Source organism: Odontesthes bonariensis, chromosome 19 (genome assembly GCF_027942865.1).
Source record: "Odontesthes bonariensis isolate fOdoBon6 chromosome 19, fOdoBon6.hap1, whole genome shotgun sequence".
Taxonomy (NCBI): domain Eukaryota; kingdom Metazoa; phylum Chordata; class Actinopteri; order Atheriniformes; family Atherinopsidae; genus Odontesthes; species Odontesthes bonariensis.
Genome location: NC_134524.1, coordinates 12,542,586 through 12,565,513, shown reverse-complemented (window position 1 = coordinate 12,565,513; position 22,928 = coordinate 12,542,586). Strand labels below are relative to the sequence as shown.

Here is a 22,928-nt window from a genome sequence, read left to right as displayed (position 1 = left end):
CAAGCCCCACCATATGCCCCTTCTCTTTAATTTTCCAGTGACAACTCAGCACTTGGTTCATCTGGGTCTGTTCTCACTACAAACAAGTCTTTTGTAGCTGCATGCGTGCCCCTAAATCAAAAAAGTGGTAGGCTACGGTTCATACAGGAATGGTACAGTTGTAAACTAAAAGAACATTTTTACATTTCCCACTCACTGAGGTTTCTATTAACCAAACGTATGAGAGCAAGGCTGTGCATATATTACAAAGCTCATCTCTTTGAAATTTATAAAAACGGAAAATGTGTTCATTTAAAATTAACTTGAGCAACCTGGGTGTTTGGCCTTTGAAATAAGATTATTATCTGACATTACACTCTGCCCCCACAAGGGGGTGCCATAGTTCAATTTCTGAAACTGTATGTACAGCATTTACTATAAGAGATGTGCTTTGGGTTTTTTTGTTGACGTATTTAGATTTGCTGATGCATTTGAATTGAAACGCTGCAGATGATTTTAGAAATAAAAAGAAATAAATGGAGGTGATGATTCAGAAGAAATGTAGCTGAAAGCCGAGTGTCTTGGTTTGTTTTTGTCTGTTTTTTTTTTAAACTTTTAAATAAATAAAAAATATTTTCAATTGCCATTAATGCTCTTTTGTTTTTGCATTGACTTTATTCATGCACAAAGTGTTGCACACTTTTATTCATCTTTTATTTTTCTTTGTTTGAAAATACCAGCACAATACATAGGCCTAATAAACGTCCTTTAAGTACCAGTCGGCATAATCTTGTTTGGGCTACAACTGGCTCTTAATTTGTGCGGTTTGAAATGTAAATGTAGTTCCTCAGGAACTTCTTCCACACCTCTTACCTGCCTCGTCTCTGGTTTCAGAGGAAACTCCCTTTATGGGAGGGTCCAAAGAAAGCATGCTGTCAGTTAAACTGTCCTACCACTTGTCAGAAGCTTAAATGGGAGGTCTAATCGTGTAGCAGCGGGGCACTGGCTCAACTATGAGGTGTGCTGAACTCGAAACAGTCTGCATGAGTTTGGTGAACATAGTCGTGGTAGGTGCGCGCGCTCCGTGCCACTTGTTACGTTGAATCAACTTTGGTTAAAGCACGCGCGCCTCTCCCCTGCCAACCGAGCGGGATATCTCAAAGTTCGCCGCTCTGTAATTTCCTCCTCTGCCGGCTCCACAATTACACAGTAGCCTAGGCTAGAACGGTCCGCATTTTTCCGACAGTCCACAATGGAAGAGGACAACAGCGTCTCACCTGACTTCAAGGATATAGAGTCAAAGTTGGGTCGAAAAGTTCCGGACAGTCTCGTTCGGTCTCTCGTGGGAGGAAAACACAACGACAAGTCGGCGGCACCTCATTTAGCGACCTGCAAATTTTGTACCGATTCCGCGGATTTGCAAAGACTGGAGAGTAAAATGCGACTCCTGAGACAAGAAATGGTAAGCCTGTAACTTATCTCTGGTTGGTTTATTTTTAGACTGAACGTGCTGAATTAAAATTATATTCTTATACACATGTTTCAATGGCTTTAGGTGTCATAGCGCGTCACTGACTGCATAACTTTTACTGCGGCGTTCAAAACTAACTCAATTCCGACCAAGCTTCTCAACATTCAATTCCTTCTAGATAAGTACACAGTGAAATCTCGTGTGTCTCTCTAATGCGTGACATTCATTAGAAACCCACTTGTGCAGATCACGGTCCCCATAGCAACATGTGGTTTGTTAAATGCCCAATTCCAGGAATAAGTGTCTTGAACAGCGCTGTTAAACCGGCAAACGTGAGAGAGAGCCAGTCACACTTGGTCACAACAGCAGGCGGAGGACCCTCCTCACCCCCTCCTCTCGTGTGACGACTCCTACTGTAAAGATTTATCGACAAAACAGTCACTCAATTCCATTAAAGTGCAACGCACGTTAGATTAAAGCCCCGGTGGACAGCAGACACCTATTTTGAATAAGTAAGATCACTAAAAGGTATTAGGAGTCCTGGGCAGATGGTCTGGCTGGCCGAGTTTTGCAGCCTGAAATAGGGCTGTATCATGGCCAGCAGACTGACCCAGCGCTTGAGACCTTGTGTTGATAGGATTAGATTTATTGTGTTGTGGGTGGGGGTTGTGGGGGGCTCAGTTTCCCCTCCTGAGACACAGCTGTTACCTTGGTCCATAGTCAGCTATGATCAGAGTTTCCACATACTTTGTCATAAGAAAACAAATTGATTAAAAAATATATAGTTGAATTGGATTCCATCAGGGATCTCTTACAATGCAAATTTGACCCATCGCTGTCTCCCTTCTATTATTTACTTTTTTTTTTTTTTTTTACAGTTCCCTTCACAATGTGATTACCAGTCCAGTCAGGTTGTTGCTTGTTGTTTGTACACGTCTGGAACGCATAAGCTTGCAGAAACGATGTGTTCCAAATTTCCTTTTGCATCATTTGAGAGGCCTATTTAGAATTTGCTGCCTATCTGTGAAGTTGCTTATAAATTTGTGGGCTGCTCACAAAAAAAGTTTGGGCCCAATAAAGCACGATGTGGTAAGTTGCCACCCAGAGCAGACCCAATTATGCAGCACTAATCCTATTGGTCTTTCCGAAGCTACAGACCCATCGGTGCCATTCTCTGAACGTGATATGGCTGCTTGGCCTAAAATTCCAGCATAACCCCATCTGCTTGTCCTTTTATGCATGTTAAGCGTGGGCAGTTATGCTCACAAAACAAACACGGCGGTAGCAATATGAGACAAACGAAAGGTGGGTGGAAATCCACTCCAAAGGGAAGCTGTTGTGTCAAGCCAGCTGCCTCAGTCTATGATGACTGCAGGATGTTCCAGCTGCCCATTTACCATTTTTCATTCAAGCTGGTTGTCACTCTGCACTCGCAGGGGAATCCCTCTGAATGACTCCAAAGGCTATCCACTTCCACTCGCACTCAATAGCATGGTTTGTCATGACAGGAAATTTAGTCAATGGCTATACTGTGTAAGAAAGGATATCATTCATTATCCTGGATAAAAACTGTCTCCTGCACGTGCTGTGACGTAAGTTGGAGCCACTCGCTTAACATGACATGACCACGACTGAATTGCATTTTGGAAAGAGAGACAGGAGAGGAAATTTTTTTTTCTTAATCATAAGGGTTAGTTGAGACTAAGGGTGGGCATTCGATTAAATCTTCTTAATTGATTGTCAGGAGAATTAACCATACATTTTTGATTAATCATTAAATTTATTACATTAATGAACTTTTTCTATATTAAAAATGCAATTAAATACAGCGTGTTTTTCCTCTATGAGTTCTTTATCACGAGAAGAACAACTTGTGGCAGTTAAACTGATGTTCAATGGTTGACCCTCGAGCGTTCCAAAATAATAATAATAAAAAAAATCATGTCAAACAATAACTTAACCAAAAAGGTAATAATACTTAGGCCTGACAGGTTTTGTCAAAATGTAACTCAAAAACTATCCAAAAGGGTGAGGGTCTAAAACGAGGGTGAGAAAGAGATAGGATAGCCTACCTAACAATTAATTAGGCTACTTAACAAAGCCTCTTAACAAATAACTAGTAGGCCTAACTCACATACAACTTCAGCACAAGTCTCCTGATTTTTGTTGATGAAGATAAGCATGTTAACACGATCTGGGATCAGACGCGACCGCAGCCTGGTGACCGACAGTCCAGCCGCCAAAAACACCCGCTCTGAGGGGGCTGACGTTGACGGGATGCATAGGTACCTCCGCGCTAACTTGGCCAGCCTGCATTGCTTCACACTATGCAACACAACCAGAATTTTATCGATTTTAAAAAAATAAATAAATAACGTGATCATCGGAATTCTTAACGATCAATTCGTCAATTAATCATGCCCATCCCTAGTTGAGACATTGCCTGGCATATAACTGTCCATAATACCAGAAGTCTTACTCTTCGCTCCTGGTTTTAAATGTTTAAACTAACATGTATTGTAATAAGAAACGCATGCTTTCAGAGAAAGCAGAGTTCTAGGTTTCCTGAATGACACACCTATTTTCAAGTTGAGGGAGCAATCTGTAAGACCATACACTGCCCCTTATACACGGTGACATCTGGGGCATCTGAACGTCGGCCTCTTGTATTTTTAGTGTGTAACACACTGTTGGAAGACGTTATTGTTCTCCGCCGCCGTTGTTTTTTCTGCCAGATCAACATGTTGAATTGACGCCAGACCTGTCAGTATGAGAGCTCGATCTTATTAGCTGTTCAGCGCAGCGAATGAGGAAACTGAAGGACCAACAGATAATCATGACTCGAGAGAGACCAGCTCTGTACTCATCATGACTTGTACTGATGCGTTCGTTTGGAATTTAATTTTCAAAAGGTTAAAGTTAATCGGCAGCCTGCTGTAGCTACGTATTTAATGGAGTGGACTCAGAATGGCATTTATCTGTCAATAAGCATATTTCTACCTTTGTGTTTATCATTTATCTCCACTCCACAGGCAAATCTGCGAGCCATTGACGTGAAGCTGATGCAGCAGCTCATGTCAATCAACGAGGGCATAGAGTCCATCCGCTGGGTGATGGAAGACAAAGGAGGCATCACCAGCCAAGAGGGCAGCCTGGCAGGCAGCTTGTACAGCCTGTCCGATAGCCAGGACGGTGCCTCGCTGCGGGGCAGCTTCAACAGCCTGAACGATGGGAACAGCGACGGCCTGGATGCTCTGTCTGTGGGTAGTTACCTGGACACTCTAGCAGAAGACCTCCGAGACAACCCGTCGCCGACGGACATTGATTGTTTTGTGGATGAAACTGTAATTGATGGCGATGCCTTCACCAAATCCCCTCTGAAACTCAGAGTGGAACCAGGTGAATACCTCTGCTTTGGATAACGCTGACAAGCTTAAACGCGGTGGCCACAGAGACCGCTGAGATATAGATTTTGTGAAGAGCAGTTTAGCAGCTTATTTTCCTGTCCCCACACGCCTGGCAATGAACCATTGAGCGGGGACACAAACTTGCTACTAAATGTCACCAGAGAAACATGTCAACACATCATTTCTTAATACTTAATCATGCAGGTTGATAAAACTCAAAGAAGGTGCTTTTTTTGTCTAATACCTCAGTGGTTTCATCTTTCACGCTCTCTCAGCCTAAAAGTTAACACAACGGGGCGGACAAAAGCCGCAACACCAGATGAACAGCAAAACTTCCTCCCCATCCGTGGAAAACTGGACTGGGATTCTGTGAAGGGTCAACCGCAATCCGCTATAAAGGAGTAGATTAGGGCTCAGTAGCCATTTAAAAAAACTGGACTTTTCATTCTGCGTGATTTAAAAGTTTAAACTGTTTCAAGTGGTAAACTGATTACTTTAAGTGTCTCAGCAAGTGCAATTTGCTTCCCTGCCAAAATCCGAGCACCACCTACTCTGCATGTTGAAATTGTAATTAATTTAGCTGATGGGAGTTCATAAGCTCTGCCCCGCTCAGCATTAGCAGAGGCCACAGCGTGCAGTCGTAAGAGATGAGTTGCACATTCAAAGTACAGACGCTTGACTGGAAACCAAAGAGATGCGATTGTCTTGGAGATCGTTTCCGCCTGAGGCAAAGCCGGCATCAACACCAGATGGGAAAACTGTTGATTGGTCATATGCGAAACACATGTTTGCTTTGAGGGCACATTTTCATTCTGTGTTGTTAAAAAAGGTTTCAAAAGAGCTCTACATTGCTGTAAAGGGATGTTTTTGTTGTTGTTTTTTTTTTTTTCATCAGCTTTGAACTCTTCTTGTTGATTTTATGTATTTTTCGATGCCTGCTTTGGAACTTTTTTCTTTTGATTGCTTATAACTCTGTCGTTGAAATGAAATAATATATTGTGATTTTTCTTCTCGCTTACACTGTGTGACGTTTTTAATGACACGTTTTTAGGATATTTGGGGCTGAGATGGAAGGTTGACACTATGAAGCTTTTCTTTTTCAGCAGATTTACATCGAATGTAATCTCCAAAAAATGAAGGCAGACTTCGCAATGCCCTTTTTTTGTAATGCGGCAAGGCAAATTAACCATCCTAATTCACATCCACTGGGTTCTAAATTTGGCAAATGGATTTACCCTTTCTAAAAGTTCCCAAACTTTTAGCAAAAGAATGGCATTTGGGTTGATGTTTCGGGTGGCGTAACAATAATTTTCAAAGACGGTGGCGTGTGTTTGCAAAGTCTTGTGAGGACATATCGCCTCAGAAGAATGATAGGTTCGTGTTATTTGAAAATAACCATCCCAAACAAAAGCGAGACAGGACTAAGCTTGAAATGCCAACCATGCAGAGCTGTTGATGGTCTTCCTTTGGTATTTTCATTTGTAATGCATCTCACTTGCTTCTTATCTTTCATGTGATAATTGAAGTTCCAGATGGAGAAAACGGGGGAAACTCTGGTAAGAACAAATGAGAAGCGCAGCTGCTTTGGCGTGCAAAGGAATGAGAGGCCATGAGCGTCAGTAATTCAGCAGTTTTTAGCCTTGGATCTGATATCAAGGCAGACTGTCAGTTATTTATTTTGTCCATAGAGCCATTGCATGCAAGGGCCTATTCATATTTTGAAATAGAGTACATGAAGTCATGGATCATGGCTTATTGGGGGTGTTTTTTTTTTTTTCTGTATGGGTGATACTCTTCTTGTATATTTGAAATGTTGAAAATGACAAGATTAGGCACGAGGCAAACACTTTTAGAGTTCTATTAGGTCCAGACAGATGTAATCCCTTTGTCCAAGCAAGTGATGCATACTTGCAACTTTGTCTCACTCCAAAAGAAAAGCAGCTTTATTTGGTTTTATACTTCCTTTCCTTATCTCTGCCTCCCAGAGGCTTTGGAAAGCTTAAGCCCCATGTCAAGCTCAACCAGACTAGCAAAACAAAAAGCTCTGTGAATGGCAGCATGACCTCCTTGTCAACACTTCAATTAAAAGACAAAAAGTTATCTTAACTTCCCCATATGTCATGTCCAAACAAATTTAAGTATGCATTGACTGACCTTTTATAGCTTTGAGCTAAATGTTGAGACTGGAGCTACTGGCCTTGAAATAATTGGACATACAGAACAGGTTCTGTGAGTTTGTGTTGTAATAGGTCTGAGTCAAAATTCCTGAGTGCTACATGGTACGCTACACACGAACGGGAGCTTTCATTGGCTTAAATAAGTGTACATTTCCTTCATAAAAGGGGGAAAAAAACGTTTTGTTGGTGGAGGCGAGTTCTGTCGAAGAAGCAGGAAATCATTTGGGGAAATTTACCTGTGTGTTTTTTTTTTTGTTTTTTTTGAGTGTGCTGCATGCTTAAACTTTGTGTTTCCTCATCACGAACAAAAAAACAATTACATGATGTAAAATCCGATCACAAAAGAAGAGATAACCATCTCCCAGTTCACATTACAGTCAAGTGAAGGCAGTCCCATATTTGTTGTATTCTCCTGTCTGCGATTGCAGTCGCCTTGTTCGGAGGGTGAATGACATCCAGGCTTTGTGGAGAGCAAACAAAAGAAAAGCATTTGCTGTTCCCTGAGCTCAGGAGCAGAGGACAAAACAATGATTTATTCATCCCCCTAGTTAGTCCTCAGTCATCTCACTTGTGCGCCAATAATTACACAGTCGAGACAGCAGCCTCCAGCAGGGATCCATTAGCAAATTAGATGATGAGGTTGGACCTGTGCCGGATGATGAGGGGTAAGCGATACTGTGTGGTATCTGGGAAACTGTCACCATGCTACCAAATGAGGATACAGGATATGGGTTGCTGGAGTGGGGTTCAGACGAATTAGAGATAAAATGGACCCCTCAGACAGGAAGCCTCAGATACAGAATTAACTAACTCTTTTAATCAGCTTGTCTCTCTACAGGCGTGTGGTTTGTTTTATAGTTCTCTTCCATTACAAACAACTTTAAGTAAAGGAAAACGTCGGAAAATTTCAATTTTCCTATTTTCCCTGACACCTGTCCTCCAAAATCGATTTCTCACACTGTTTTACATTATTCAACCCATAACCTTGCGCTCCCAGATTTTTTCACTTCTGGCCATGGGCGCAGCCATGTTCAGCCACATCCGGGCATATTTTACGTCAGAAATGCAATTCTACTTGTGCAGCGGAAATAAAATTCTACTTGTGTGGCGGGAGTGTGCTCTAACAAAGTGTAGAGTGTAACTTGGAAATACACAATGATTGAATACTACCTGTATATAGTAGAATTAGAAATTATTTTTATTTCAACATGTATGTTCACATGTAGTGATAGTCTACAACTGCCTCGTCGGCGTGAAGGAAACCCTTGTAGGTCCCGTCCTGCGACTCATATTTATCCCTGATCGCCCACACCGCACAGGAGGGAATCACTCTTCGGAAGCGCTTCCCAAGTCTCCCATGGAGAAAGTAGATCACCTGCCGGTAGGCCTGGAAACGGTACACAAGGTTGGGCATGGGGTCCGGAAACGCCTCACGGCTCGTGGATACAACCGGTGAGTCGTTAGCATCTGGCGGCGGTGCCGCGGCTGCTGCGACAGCCACTTGTCCATCCTTATTTTTAGCCTTATCCGACCATCTCGGCTGATGGCTATAAGCTAACATAACTTGGATCGAGAGGCTGATCATGATCTGACTCGGACTCAGGCGAAACTTCGCATTCTATCTCCGGGTCCGAGTCAGACCAAGACAGTTCGTAAGTGTCTTCCATTGCTGTAGAAAAAATGTTTGCATTTCTGACGTCATGTTGAGTGAACATGGCGGCGCTAGGGAGGGAGAGCCAGAGCGGTATAACTTGAATTTCAAACATTCGCGAATGTTACTCTCTCGGGCTGACAAATGTAAACAAGGTGAGAAATCGATTTTGGGGAACGTATGTACCAGGGAAAATAGTAAATTTGAAACTTTCCGGAGTAAACTGGGTACTTCCGTAAACATCATTCTTATTCTAGAGAAAATGTAAGTGTTGTGCATATAGTCATCAGACTGAGCATGTTTGTGATGGCTGTACAGTAAATGTGGTCAGCCATATCAAGGATATATAGCACATTAGACCCTCTCTATCAGCCTTATTGCACTGCATTGTTGGAGGGTTGCAAATCCTTGGAAAACTTCTGCCCCACAATATGAATATCCAGTTTCATCCAGGAAAAAAACTTAAGTTAGCCTAACCCTAATGTTGTATTCGATTTCTAACACTGCCAATACTACATGCATTCGTAAGTGTCCAACTTCAGACCATCCAAATAACATCCGTTTTGAGAAGAAAGAGTCTTGGGGGAGCAGCGTTGGCTGCCTGCCAAACTCGAGAGTCCCTTGTAAAGAGCCTCATGCAACCTTGTTGCTCTTGGGAACCGACGTATTCAACCGTGGAACGAGACACTTGAAACTCTTTCTGTCTGTGCAAATATTGGAGGTTAACAATGGCCACCTCTGCAGTTTTAAATGACTCAGCTGATATTTGGAGGAACACCCATTGGACGCTTCTGTAAACATTTCAAAGAGAACATCTGTGAAACCCAAAGACTGAAAGTGGACACACTGAGAACTTACTACCCTCCAGGCTGGTCAGACTGCATTCCTTTCATAATTTGTAGTTATCTGTTATCACCAAAACACAAGAATTACTTGATTATATATCAGATGTACATACAGCTAGAAGAACAAAAGGCACACAGGAACTACCCCGGATCATCTCTCTATGGTGTTCAGGAATCTCACAAACGGATCAACTCTGGAAACTTTTAGGCGTTATCTTTTCCTCCATGCGTGACACTGCAGCGGGCAAACCCGTGTTTCTGTAAAGATATTATTTCATTAAAAAGCAAACGTAAAACGACAGGCGTTGAATCAAAGTGTGATACAGTAAAAGTTCAACAAAGCAAAAGCAGTAAAACATTTTGTAGAAAGAAAATAAAACATGATTGGTGAAATCAAGGTCTCGGCCTCTTGCCAGTGGGAAGAGTTTGGTCTTTAACAGCCTTTGGAGCGTCTCTAAAGACCTTTTTTTAAACAGGTAACTTGTTCCATAGAATAGAAGCAGACAGTGCAAAGGTACAGTCGCCTCGTTTTTTGTGTTTGGATCTTGGAACATTGTAAAAAAGCATGTGACTGGTTGACCTTAGGATCCTAACTGGAATGAAAGTGTAGATAGGGCGAACGTTTACAATGTGAAAAATCTTAAAAGACAGCAATAGAATCTTAAAATCAATCCTGTGACAAAAAGGAAGCCAATGGAGTCAGACCAACACTGGTGCTATATAATAATCATGTTTTGTTCTTGTGATAAGATGATGCTTTTTTTTAGCAGCTGCAGACAATACTTATCTCCGCTCATTTACAAGGAATTACAACAATCCAGCTGAGTCTGAATAAAGACATGAGCTCAAGACGACTGTCAGGGTCATCTCCAAAGTCTGAGTATCCAAATAAAGTTTTGTTTTCGTTTATGTGAAGGACGTTTTAGGACTCATCCATGTTCTGATGTTGTCTTAACAGTTTAGTGGCTCCAAGCACAGCACCATCAGTGGAAATTAGCTCGTGCACCTGGTGTTCCTTTCAAGGCCAATCAGAAGTGGAGCTGATAAACAAATGAGAGTACTGTAGAGGAGTTTTCACATGTTTGTGGCTATTATTACCAGTGTAATTTTTTTTATAAATGGCTTAAGTGATCAGTAAATGTCTGTGTAAACTGATCTGGCTTTTGAGTACAATGGGCAAATCAGTCCTGCATTGAATGACCCGGCAATAATCACCAGTATTCATCAGCCTTGCTTTTGATTGGGATCGATAGGAGTACATGCTAATTTTAGCTATTGATGCTGTGCCTCAAGGCAGCAAAGTTGGTACAGCGCTCTTTTTTTCTGTGAAAAACACAATAGTTTAACCATAACATGTCACATGAAGGCACTGTCTTCAAAATAACAATATGAGGAACAAAGGACATGAGACTGATTCCATTTTACCCTTTTTCAAGACAGCAGGCAGCTCACTCGCTATTGTAGTTCTGACTTTAACAGTCCTATCAACAGTAAAAAACTAGCCTAATTATCTAAGTCAGATATGTTTAACAGAAGCTGTGGTCCATCGCAGCCTGCGAGTTACAGCGTAGTATCATGCGTTCATGTTGCTGTATGAAGGTATGAAGATACAGTTTATGCAAAGGATTTTAGGGGGAAAAAACGTATAAAAGTCATTGGCAACATTTCCTGTGCTTTTTTTTTTTTTTGGTGTTACCTGCTATTGCAAACTGGGTCTTGAATAATTAAAAAGATGTTTCAGGATTTAGAGGCACCAAAACACAGACCTAGATTTTATTAATCGGAAGTAGAGATGCAATAAACTACAGGTTGTGAAACGTTCCTCTCCTAAGCCGCAAACTGGTTGAGCCAGTTTTACACTGTGACCACCGCTAATGTCAACATATGTCTCAACAGTTATGATGTTTCCCAGTGAAAGACGTTCCTTCTAAGCCATTTGTGCTGGAACTAAGGATCGGTTGATCAGTCATCAGAGTATAACCTTTCCCCTTAAGTCTGGGTTTCACCAGCTTTTCCTTTACTAAGGTTTGTTGCACCATCAGTGGTGCAAACCAATGGCTCTAAGTGAATGAAATTAATGAACTAGAAACAACAACAGTAGGATCAGCCTGTCATTCTGTGACTACTATTTTTCTCTTGCAGCCATTGCTCTTTTTTTAATCCCACTATGTGTCGAGTGACCCTGCAACATCCTGCCTGCTTTTGATGCATCTCTGGATCGAGTTCCTTTTATCTGACCATAGTCTGAGCTGTTGAGCCAGCTGAGTTTAAACAGCGAGCTGCATCAGCTGGGAACCTTCAGCAGATATAGAGAAGAGAACAAAACAAACCTCTGTCCTATTTGATCCCCCAGTTTTCACTCCTCTTTCATTTCTATCCAGGCCAGGAAGCCCTTCCGTGATGATATTAGAAATCAAAGAGACTTCTACAGAAGGCGCTGACCCTGGCAGATTCTCTGAACTTTTGCTTTGCTCTTTGACAGCCAAGTTGTGAATCACAAAGGAGTGAGGGGAGAGAGTCATTGCTGTTTTAAAGTTTATAGAAGTTACTGAATTTCAGTTTCTGTGATCCTTTCAGCTATAGTGCAGATATGTTACTGACAGGAATTTGTCAGTGCATTTAATTAGTTGTGTTAACATGAAAAATTTTACCACTGACTTTGGAGATATTCCCACAGTCATTTGTTCGTTGCTAGCTAGCGTGGATGGGAAGCCCTCCCAGCAACAGGTCAAGAGTTCAAAAATCTCTTCAAGTGTTTCCTGCCAACAAGCAGACCCTACTTCCCCCTAATAAAAGAGCAGAGCTGAGACTAATCCTTGGTTGGCAAACACGTTTTTTCCTAAAATAATTCCCTGTGGATGTAATTCCCCAGACACCCATTCAGATCAGATAAGGGCAGCTTGGGGTCAGCAGGAAGCTGTTACCACTGTTTGACCTAAATAGGTCGAGAAACTTTGATCTTATTGGTAAAGTAGTTTGGATATTTGACCAGTCTGCAGGAAATTAGCTCATGTTTTGTCCTGGTGCCAGGGGTTATTTTCAGGATTGGATTACTCTTTTACTGTAGCTGATGCACAAGTTTGAATTGATCTGCGTCTCAATTCCAAAGCCAAGTGTGCTGTTTTTGTTCCAAACAGTTTCTTTTTCTTCAGTTTCCATGCTCTTAAGGAATTCTGCCAAAGAATCTCATAATTCAGTCAGAGCATACTTCTCTGAGTCAATTCTTTTCCACCAATGAGTTGTTCTTTATGTGCTCTTGTATCAACATTTCTGTAAACATTATCCCAGACTGCCAGTTTCTTGACACGATGGGATCCCATTTTCCCAACCATTATGTCTGCACTCCCTCATTAACTGTCAGCATTCACGTGAAAGATGTGATTCTCTTGAAACAAATACTACGCTTCCCACATCACTTTCCTGCAAGAGGACGCCCTCCCACGGTGCACCAGAAGTAATAATTCTTATCTGAAGTCCTCTTACTACAGTATTAGTATGAGACCCCCCAAAATTAAATGTGTTTGAGGCACATTAAGACACATTCTTTGATTCTGTTCAATTTATTTTGGTTTGTCTGCATCTCCACCTTACCTTTTGTCATCATGTCTCTGCTCTCGACTCCTCTTACTGACAAACACAAGAGGTTAGTGTTTATCCCTTCACCCCTCTTGAGGTCCACCCAAGTTCAAACGTCAAGACTTGCCAATAACTCTCTCCTCCGTATCTCAAAACAGCTGGAACAGAACCATGAAGATTTCACTCAGTTGCTTTGGTGTGAAAGATAAAAGACCTCTAATATCCGGTGGGGAAGGCAAAACCGATAAGGTGTTGCTTGGCACCCTCTTAAGGCCTCCTTATTCAAATCCAGATCATAGTCTCCACTACCACAGTTCGACTTTACAAAGAAGAAAGGAAATTCTGCTGTTTTCTACATATGACAATGCAGCCTCTCTTTAAACCATTTTGTGACTACTGTAGAAATATATAAACGAATCTGCCCACCACACATTCAACAGTTGGAAAACCACACAGCTGAATAACACGGGGCTTTTGTCTTGACTTGTCTCTGATTACTCCTGCATTCAGCCTCCCAGCCCCCACATACATACCCTGTGGGGATAGCCACCTGTCTTTGCTGACTCCTGGGATGCCTCCCTGGGCTAACAGACAGCTCTTTGTGCCGGGGTGGATAAAGCCTCTTAGCGGGCTGTTACTGATAGGACTCAAGAGACTTCTACTGTCGAGATGGAGTTACAGGGTTACATGGTTCACCTACTGTATTTTTGTCTATCTTTACTGGTACAGATACTTATGATAAAGCTTTGGTGAAGCTTTATGCATTTGTCAAAAAGTTCTCAAATGCAGGATCAGGGTTAACCCACATAATCAATAAAGCAGCAGAGGCCTGCCTCAGTGACATCAGCTGTAAAACACACAGTACAGCAACTGCAGACACTGATAGCTGACCTAACAGTGTTCAGGCCAGTTTGTGTTAATGATTGCCTCTGAGCAGGATCATCCTTTGAATCAATGGTGCAGAGCTCACTGACAGCTTGTCTGCTTATGTAGATAGATGGCTGGATGTTCTAACCCCACCTTCTCTCCGTGTTGCAGCCGCATAGGTGAGGATGTTATACTTTTGCAAAGTGGCTAATGAAGACAAATGATCGTGCAGAGTGCCGGTAGGCTAAAAGCGCTGGAAGACCAAGGCAGACTTTCTGGCCTTAAAAAACTACCAGCCCATTGAGGTGTAAATTATTCTGCTAATGGCCTTTCAGGAACACTTCCTCCTGTGATTATGCCTGGGAAAAGTTTTAATCTTCTATACTATTGTGGCAGCAATCCATTGATTTATTACTTATGAACTTGAGGAGAAGCCTTTGGGAGTGTGAAGAACTTAATGGTAGCCTTCAGTTTCTTGTGATAGAACTGTTAAGACTTTTTTCTGCAGATCTCATCCTTCGATTGTGCAATAGATGGGGGGATTATAAACCTATAGACCCCTGGACCCAGCAGTAAGTAACTCACCCTCCTGATTGAAACAAACGCAAAGAGACCACAGATGACACATTAACTTTTGTTAATTTTGACCATTCTTTGGCATAAAAGTAGTAAATAAGTTGCCTGAACTCAGCAGGACGCTGACCAAAGCTGCATGAAATACCAGTCAATGAAATACGTTCAGGGAAATCAGCATGGATTTATCATTCAAAGTTTGGGCAATACAACAACCACATTCTGTGGCTGGAAGACAGCATTTTATGGTTAATGTTCTAATAGTTGTTACATTGTCTTTCTGACATTGGGCTTGCAGGATTCACGAGGAATCTCTGGATCTTGGCAATCTGAGCTACATAGCATGGATTCCACTACAGCCCACATCTGAAAACAGTGGGATGATATGTGCGGCTGCAAGGCTCTCTCTTTTGTTTTGCCACTGACATTCCAACTTTTAATGAGAAGATTTTATTGCACCACTTAGTACATCCATCCATCCATTTTCTATACCGCTGAATCCGTCGGTCAGGTCGTGGGGGGGGGGGGCTGGAGCCTATCCCAGCAGTCGATGGGCGAGAGGCGGGGTACACCCTGGACAGGCCCCACTTAGTACATATTATTTGTATTGTTTATAACGGTGGGGTGTTTTATTGCTTGTAGACAGGGGGTGGGGTTCTGTTTTGAAATGTTCTTATTGCACTTTGCAAGTTTTTCTGTGCAATAATATCTGTGTAGTAGGGTGTTCTAATAACAACATTAAATTTGCCACTTAAAGATACACAGTTTGCACAATTAACCGACCTCGTTCATAGGTTAAACTTCTGCAAATTCACTACCTCGGCTTGTGAAATGTTAGATGAACTGAAACCTCAAATGAGAATCCTGGAAATGTTTCTATTTATTCTAAAAAGAGATATTCTGTCTAGATTCCGTTTAAACAACACTGAAGAAACAAGTCATTACAAAGGAATGCTGCTTCTCTGACATGAGTCTTCATGACATTTTGGCTCTTCAGGAGAGATCTGATTTGTCTTACCTAAAGGCCAAATAATACTTGCATGATAATCTGCAGAAGTTCAGGCAGGGATCATAAAATAATGCTCAAAATAATAAACTGACAGAAATATAGATCATCTCAATGCTCTGGCCAAGATGAAATAAGTTCAGTCAAGTCATGCGAACATCATCCTGCATGATGTCACGTGTTTGTTTTTCCCTGAAGTCATGTCTGTTGGCAGCTGTCACACGCAGAAATGTGCTGACTTTATTACTTTTACAACACCCACCTGATCAATGTCTGAAGTTATCCTAAAAGTTATTTAGTAAATCTCCCGAATAAGGTAGAAGCCCACATTAATCCAATTATAAGTCTGTGAACAAAGAGAAATGGTGACACCTCTGTTGGCTGACTTGCCTTAAGGAAACTAGATTAATATATCAGCTCAGCTGAATGCAAATAACAAGTTTATACAAGTCTGATGGAAATGTTTTCCTCGAATACCCCAAAGCTCCGGCAAGAAGAATTCCTTATTGGCTGCAGTGACTTTTTTTACAGTGTTAACTAACGAACAACTTGTTGTTGAGTGTCATTAGTAGCTGAAGGGAACTGACTGTTGAAGAGAAAATATTTAAAGAAAGCGTATGTTGTATTGGGGTTTTATGGCTTTGAAGCATGGAAGAATCTTTTTGTCTCTGATGAAGTCACCCTGCAGAGTGACAATTGTTCATATCAAATGTTCAAACCATTGCCTCACATAAAACAGATTCTTGTTTTACATGTCTTTGAAAAAAAATTCAAATATTTCCAGCATGTGTTGTTAACTTTAAAGAATATGAAACATTGTACCCGTGTTGCATTAGTTTCAAACATTATCAAGCCGACAATCAGACTGAGTTGAGTCAGAAGACAGCGGTACAGATGATAACAACGTAGTGCAAATGGTGCTTGAAAAGAAAAACCACTCATCGTGTTAGTCTGACAACCATTTGACTTTGAAAATGCATGTCAACACATTGGTAACTGCGACTCGACACAACTGTCCATGTAACCATGCTGACAGTTACACCTGTTTAAAACTGGGAAAATAGAGAGGAAAACGTCTAAACTCTTTGGCATCTGTGATCTTGTGGGACAAAAGAAAAATGTTCAGTGGCAGGAAATGATTTACCAGTGAAAAACCAGACACAAAGCAGAGGGATGCATTCACCTGGACATGTAAACGGGCTTTAAAGCACCACTGAGGTGTGCTCTGCCTGCTGTGGTATAGTTTAGAGCCAAGTGGAAGTCTTCGTTGCCTTTTCCCCTGCGGGGATCCGTATAAATCAAGTTGGAGAGCTGGAATTTCAGTGCAGCAGCACCCTTAGTTCTGTCACTGCAGTGCTGTGCTGCTTCATTTATGGCTCCTCTTGGACAAAAAGTAAAAGATGTTGAAAGTCATCTTTGGAATTTGAGCTCACCATCCAAGTAACAATATAGGAAAAATGTTTATAAAATACGCCAAGTTCAAATTTCAAAACTTGATGTGAATTAAAAAACAAAAGTTTTATATCATATTGAGGACTTTCCTCAATTTTGCAATAACACTACCAAGTCCTGATGTTTTTCTACTCAGTATCATTTGACAAGTGCAAATCAAAAGCAACAAATGAAATTTACAATCATTTAAGCAAAGAGCCATTTGGTAACACAAAGCTAGTACAGACATCTCTTAGGGACAACAGATTTGAATGTGAGCTCTAATTTTGAAAGTTTCGACAGCTTTAGTTGACTCGTGTCTCACCTCATAGCCATCAGCACTGCACTTTACAACTCACAATAACTGTAGGTCAGTCTTCAAAATGGGATAAATGCCAGGGTTGTAATTCTGGGGTTGATAATAGGGGCTTTAAAAAAAAAAAACCTGTCATTCTTGGGATAATAAAGGGGGCTCAGCATGAATTAAAACTGAGGCAAACAAGTCAAAGCCTGAGCATGTTCCACTTTAAAAAGGTTATTTATAGTCACATATGTCATTACATGTCACATTCGTTTCAGTGTAATGGCACTGTCAAGTTCTTCTGAGCAAAGATTGAAAATACAGTCACTCAACTGGCAATGAAGGTCAGAAGCTCAAATGGACTTTCATCACTGACTTTTCCATGATGTCTTAAAATCAATAGGATGCCTTTATTTTTAAACCAGCAGTGCAGAGAGGCAGCAGTCAATAATATGGCCCATTAACACATGTGGAGCAAACACATTCCAGTCTGTTTGATGGACATTTGTTACAGGGCTGTGGAGCAAGTGATGACAACCCATTGATTGCTTCAATCACTTTAGTTCACAATGTTATTTCTCAACAGTTATGAGATTCACCAGCAAATGCTGCGTAGACATTAAAGACCTCAAGAGGATAAGGCTTGCTGACGTTGGCAATCACTTGATCTTTCCTTGTGCAACACCACGAGTTATTTTATTTTTTTTATGTTTTCTTTTTCTTTTTTCAAATAACTGTTCCACCATCAAGATAACTAACTTTTACTGCCAAATGTGCAGTGAAGTGTTGGTAGTAAGACTGTAGAAAAACTTATATTTGGCTGGTGTACATAAAAACATTGCCTAAGTACCTTTAACTTCAGAATGGACGACTGGTAGCCTGTTTGCTGGCTCCAAAACATCTTTGGCTCCATAAGGCCCCAACTCTCCTGAAGTTTGAGGTCAGTAGATTTTACTCTGTAAACATCACGGTATTAGGAGCGAGATTCACTCCCTGTCACTATGTGTTTGTGGTATTTCTGATAATATTCCATTATTTTCAAGGAAATTTGTCCTCAGAGATGCATACGTTTTTCCAATCAGCATTCAAGGATAAATAAAGGTTTCCAAATGGCAGTTCACATAACAACCACTTCATGACTCAGTGTTTGCTATGGACATGAAGAATCTGGCAAAAAAGAAAATTATACAATAATATTTAATGATAATAAAGAAAGAAGAAAAAAAAAACAAGCAAGCGACTGAAACAAAACACTAATAGTTCCAGAATGACAATGAATTCTAAATAAATGTGGTGATAACGTCATGAATATAGCCATGGCTCTCACTGTTAAGAAAGAACAGCCTGCCGCACATATCGATTGTTTCATCATGCAAGCTAAGCACAAAAGTAAGGTGACATGTCAGCAAACAAAATCACTAAAAGCAAAAATCAATTTTGACGTCAGGCCGTTTCACAATACTAAGAGTATCAGAATTATTAAGTGTTAACCTTCCTTCAATCATGTGAAAGAATGTTAGCCTACTTGGTTTACGAATTAGCAAACTAGTTCAGAGATTGCTGATTTGCTCTCTGAGCTAGTGTGGTTCCAGCATGAAGTATAAAAAAGTATAACATTAAACTCAGTCAATGAGCTATGAGCCCTTTATTTGACAAAGTATTTTTTCATTCAGACAGAATGTTGATTGAGGTGAGAAGTCAGGTCAGAAGTGATAGTAAACAGTTTTTTACTGCTGCTATCAGGGCAGCCATGTTGGATTTTAAAGTTTGTCTGAGAGGTTGCACTGACTTTTTGAGTCATGAATACAACTTCGACTTTTTTTTAGCTGTATGTAGAGTAGGTGGTGAGAAAAACCACGGCTACGCCTACGTTTGCTTTGTTGCTTTGTTGCTTTGGCACGAATGAGCTTAAAAAGAATATGATGTGCGTTGACCCAGAATAACAGCAATATTTTTGTTCTTAATGTGTTAAGTTCTTAAATGCAAAGCACTTTGAATTGTTTGTACATGAAATGTGCTATACAAATAAATTTGATTTGATTTGACAAACTACCTTTTTGGTTAAGATGTGAATGTCAAAGTTGGGAAGCATTACCTCAGTTACAGGAAAGAAAATGCAGCTGTTTCTCACGTCCAAGGAACTAACTCTGCAAAGACAATAGGTTAGAATATTGTATTAAGATGAATTAACTTTAAATGTTTTTTTTTCTTTTTTTTCTTTCTCTCTCTGCCCTGCACCAATGTCACAAGGTTAGACAAGTGTACCTCTCAATGGCAAGCAGGTGATTCTCCCACCCACAGCTCTGCAAACATTTCAGAGAGGATGTGTCACCATATTACTTCACTCAGAGCTCTAAAAGCGATGATTACACACTCAGCCTTATCGGGTCTCAGCAGCAGTGATGTAATTTAGTGCTGTAACTGAAATGCAAACATACCAAGTGAAGCACATGAGGTGTGTTTAAGACAAACAGTGGCCTTATGATGAGGTAGCTTCCTCTTACCTGCCGCGTAGTCACACATAGACTCTAGTTCACTGTGTGAGATGGGCCATTAAACACATCCTTGTGTACTGTGTTATCATAGCCTGAGCCGAGAGGACTGTTTGTGCTGCTAGCATGTAATAAGTGCAGTTAAGGGATCAGCACCACACATTTAATACCAGTGTTTGGTGTTCCCTGGCTGAACATGTGCTTTGTTGTCTGTGTAAACACGATCCTCAACCGTCGCACTCCATCCACTTTGTGCAAACACACCAAAGGTTGGGAAGCAATCTGACCCTGCATGATGTAATATGGTTAACTTCAATGTTTTTTTTTTTTTCAACAGTCAAGGAATCTGAGGCTGCGCTGAGCTGTAGCTGTAGCTGTAGCTGCCCTTGTAATGAGGAATACCTCACTATGAATCTTGATATCATCTAGCTTCCTTAACTTTGGCAAAATTTTAGGGTTATGAGGAAGAAGGAAAGTGTTTGTTTGTGTCTTGACTATCGAGACTGAAAGAAATATAGTTGTAACCATAGAAATATAAAGGGGATAGTTCTTTATCTTTTTGTCTGTTCTGGAAGCAAGGCGCCAGTGTGGCTTGTGCAAAACTAGAGTAAAAAGTGAATGCCATAAATGCATAAAATTTTTTTCTTGGTTTCTACTCACTCCACCAGCAATAACTTCTGCCTCTGTTTGATTCACAAGACTTTTTCACCTGTCTTCGGTAAATGTTTGGCCAGATTAGAGGTTATAAATAATCTTTTTTTTGATAAAGTTTAATCGTGCACTTCTCATTAACCACTTCCTTGAATTCCAGACCATGTGAGTCATCTAATTACACGTCAAGGCCAACTATTGATTAAGATAAGGGTTCTTGGCATCTGTCATGTTTTTCACTGACAGTCTCCACCCAGCATATGTACAGTTACACCATTGTGTTGACAAGAAGGACTGTTAAAGAGCAACTAATGTGCGCTCAAACAATGCAAAGAATTGTGTGTCTGATATGTGTTAATCATTTTGACAGGTATGCACAGACTTGAGGCAACAGAGTCACCTTGCTGGAAGGTCAAATGATTGCCTCACAGGCCCTTTTCAGGTCCCGCTGTTCTTCAAAGTTGTCCCCCTTTAAAGTATGTCAATCGAGCAGCAATTTGTCACCACAGTGGCAGTGGAAATTTAATTATGGGTGCTAGTTTCTGTATGCCAGACTGCTTTGTTGGCAGAGTGAGCTCTGGAAGACAATCTACTCTCCGAGACTAAAAGACACAACAAAGGAGATGTTTGATGAAGCAATAGATAGACAGTTCCAGATGATGAATAAATTACGTTCGAGGAAGCGTGCCTGCTCAAAGCTGTGAATGTGACAGGTTGATTAGTCAAGCAGATGTGAGACTGGCTAAATAACTTCAGCATCTAATCTATTATCTTAGAAATACTTCACAGGAAAACAGTTTGCACATTAAGTTGGGGCGAGGTTGACATCAATGCATGACAGTGATACGTATCCAGCAACTACATGTGCTGGCTAAATGACATTTTATGGTAAATTCAGTTTAATGTCTTCGATGTTCTTGTTAAGCACAAGTTCACGGACAAATTCCTTCAATAGTGACACAAATGGTACATTTTCAAGTTCAGAGAAATCCCCTGATTTTAAGCCTGATTAAAATTGGCATGCTTGAAAGCATTTCCTCTACCTTGTCTGCATTTGTCTTCTGATCCGCAGACTGATCTGTTCAGCAAACCCTGACTGGTATTCAGACCAGCATGATGGTATCCCATCAGACATGTTTGCTGACTCATCATGGTCCAATCAGGAACTATTAGTTCCTGTTTGCTTAACGTCTTGGTAGTAAGTACAACTGGTGTGAGTCGTGAAGATACTGAGCTTTGAAATGTTTGAGCTGTATGCGATGATCATAGGCCTAATTTCACAGGCCATGTCCAATGCTGCAGGGTGAGACAGATTAGTTACGGAACTGACATTTTGTATGCAGCCGGGCATTCTGGCAATCCACTCCTTTGAAAGCTTCTAGCTTTGGCGCCGTTGCGTAACTTTACACCATGCGGCCACACTCAAGTCGAGCGAGACACAGAAGTAACATTTGATCTCACTTCTTAAGGCCTTGTGCAGTCAAGCTTTGTGTAAACCAAGCAGCGTCTGGTGAACCTGGAGGAGGGCTGGGTTGACCCACAGGGACCTTAAAAAAACAACAGGTGCTTGGAAGAAAGCTCAGCTGTCGAGTGGGAGCTGGCTAGTGCTTTGGTTAACAGCAGCTGCAGGTAACGGCGTTAGGTTTCGACCTAGGGGGGCATAGCAGTTGAACAAATTTACTTCTACAATAAAAGTCCTACAGTTGTTCTTCTCTAACGGCCCACTGACTCGGAACAAGCCTCAGACCTCATTAGACAGAGGACTCGTGGCTGTGGAGCAGCTGTGCTTGTCAGACAGATGGGATGCCATATTTTAATGGAGATCTCTGTCTCTCTATCTGGACTTTATTGAGTCTCGAGTGACAACAGACTTCACTGAGGCAAGACCATATGAGCTGTTCCACTTTTATATCCGGCATCTATAAATCTCTGTCCGTGGACATTTCCTTTAACCGTAGCTGCTGTCTTAGCTCCAGTTGCCTTTCCTTTAAATGTGACCTGCGGCAACAGTAAATTGCTTTCATCTCGTATGGAAAATTTATCTGGGTGTTGTAAGGCAGATGTTACGTATTGGGCAACAGCTGGTGCACTGGTACGCTATTGTTATGCGTTTGTAATGGCATTTAAGGTTTTATACGTTTTCTTAATGAGGGCATGTGTCTTCACTCGAGTTTTAGGTCAATCTTTGTACAAAAAGGGGATCCTGAAAGAAGAGTACAGTCTGCTTTACACATCTTATTTTAAGACGCATGAAACATTGTTGTAGAATGGTAAAAGCTTTAAGTGTGTTCTTGTAAATACATTTGGCTTATGAATATCTCCAGGGTGAAGGGGTTTAACATTCTTTATATATAATACATAAGAAATGCACTTTTATTTCATATATTGTTTCCTCTCTTCTGTTTCAATAGAACGACTAAGTATTGACTTTCATTACTACTGCTATTGTGTGTGTTTGACTGTCAACATTACCCTTGTAAAAACAGGCACGATACAAAAGT

General features: G+C 41.0%; 1 protein-coding gene across 1 annotated transcript; it reads left to right on the top strand.

The window, feature by feature from the left end:
* Nucleotides 1-945: 945 nt before the first annotated feature.
* Nucleotides 946-5,875, top strand: lurap1l (leucine rich adaptor protein 1 like). Its single transcript, XM_075450676.1, has 2 exons — nt 946-1,441; nt 4,483-5,875. The coding sequence occupies exons 1-2, from the start codon at nt 1,232-1,234 to the stop codon at nt 4,870-4,872; spliced, it is 600 nt and encodes a 199-aa protein (XP_075306791.1). The 5' UTR covers nt 946-1,231; the 3' UTR covers nt 4,873-5,875.
* The last annotated feature ends 17,053 nt before the right edge of the window (nt 5,876-22,928 follow it).

Coding starts and splice junctions, on each gene's coding strand:
- lurap1l (XM_075450676.1), top strand. CDS start 1,232: ATGGAAGAGGACAACAGCGTCTCACCTGACTTCAAGGATATAGAGTCA. Junction 1,442..4,482: donor GACTCCTGAGACAAGAAATG/GTAAGCCTGTAA, acceptor TCCACTCCACAG/GCAAATCTGCGAGCCATTGA.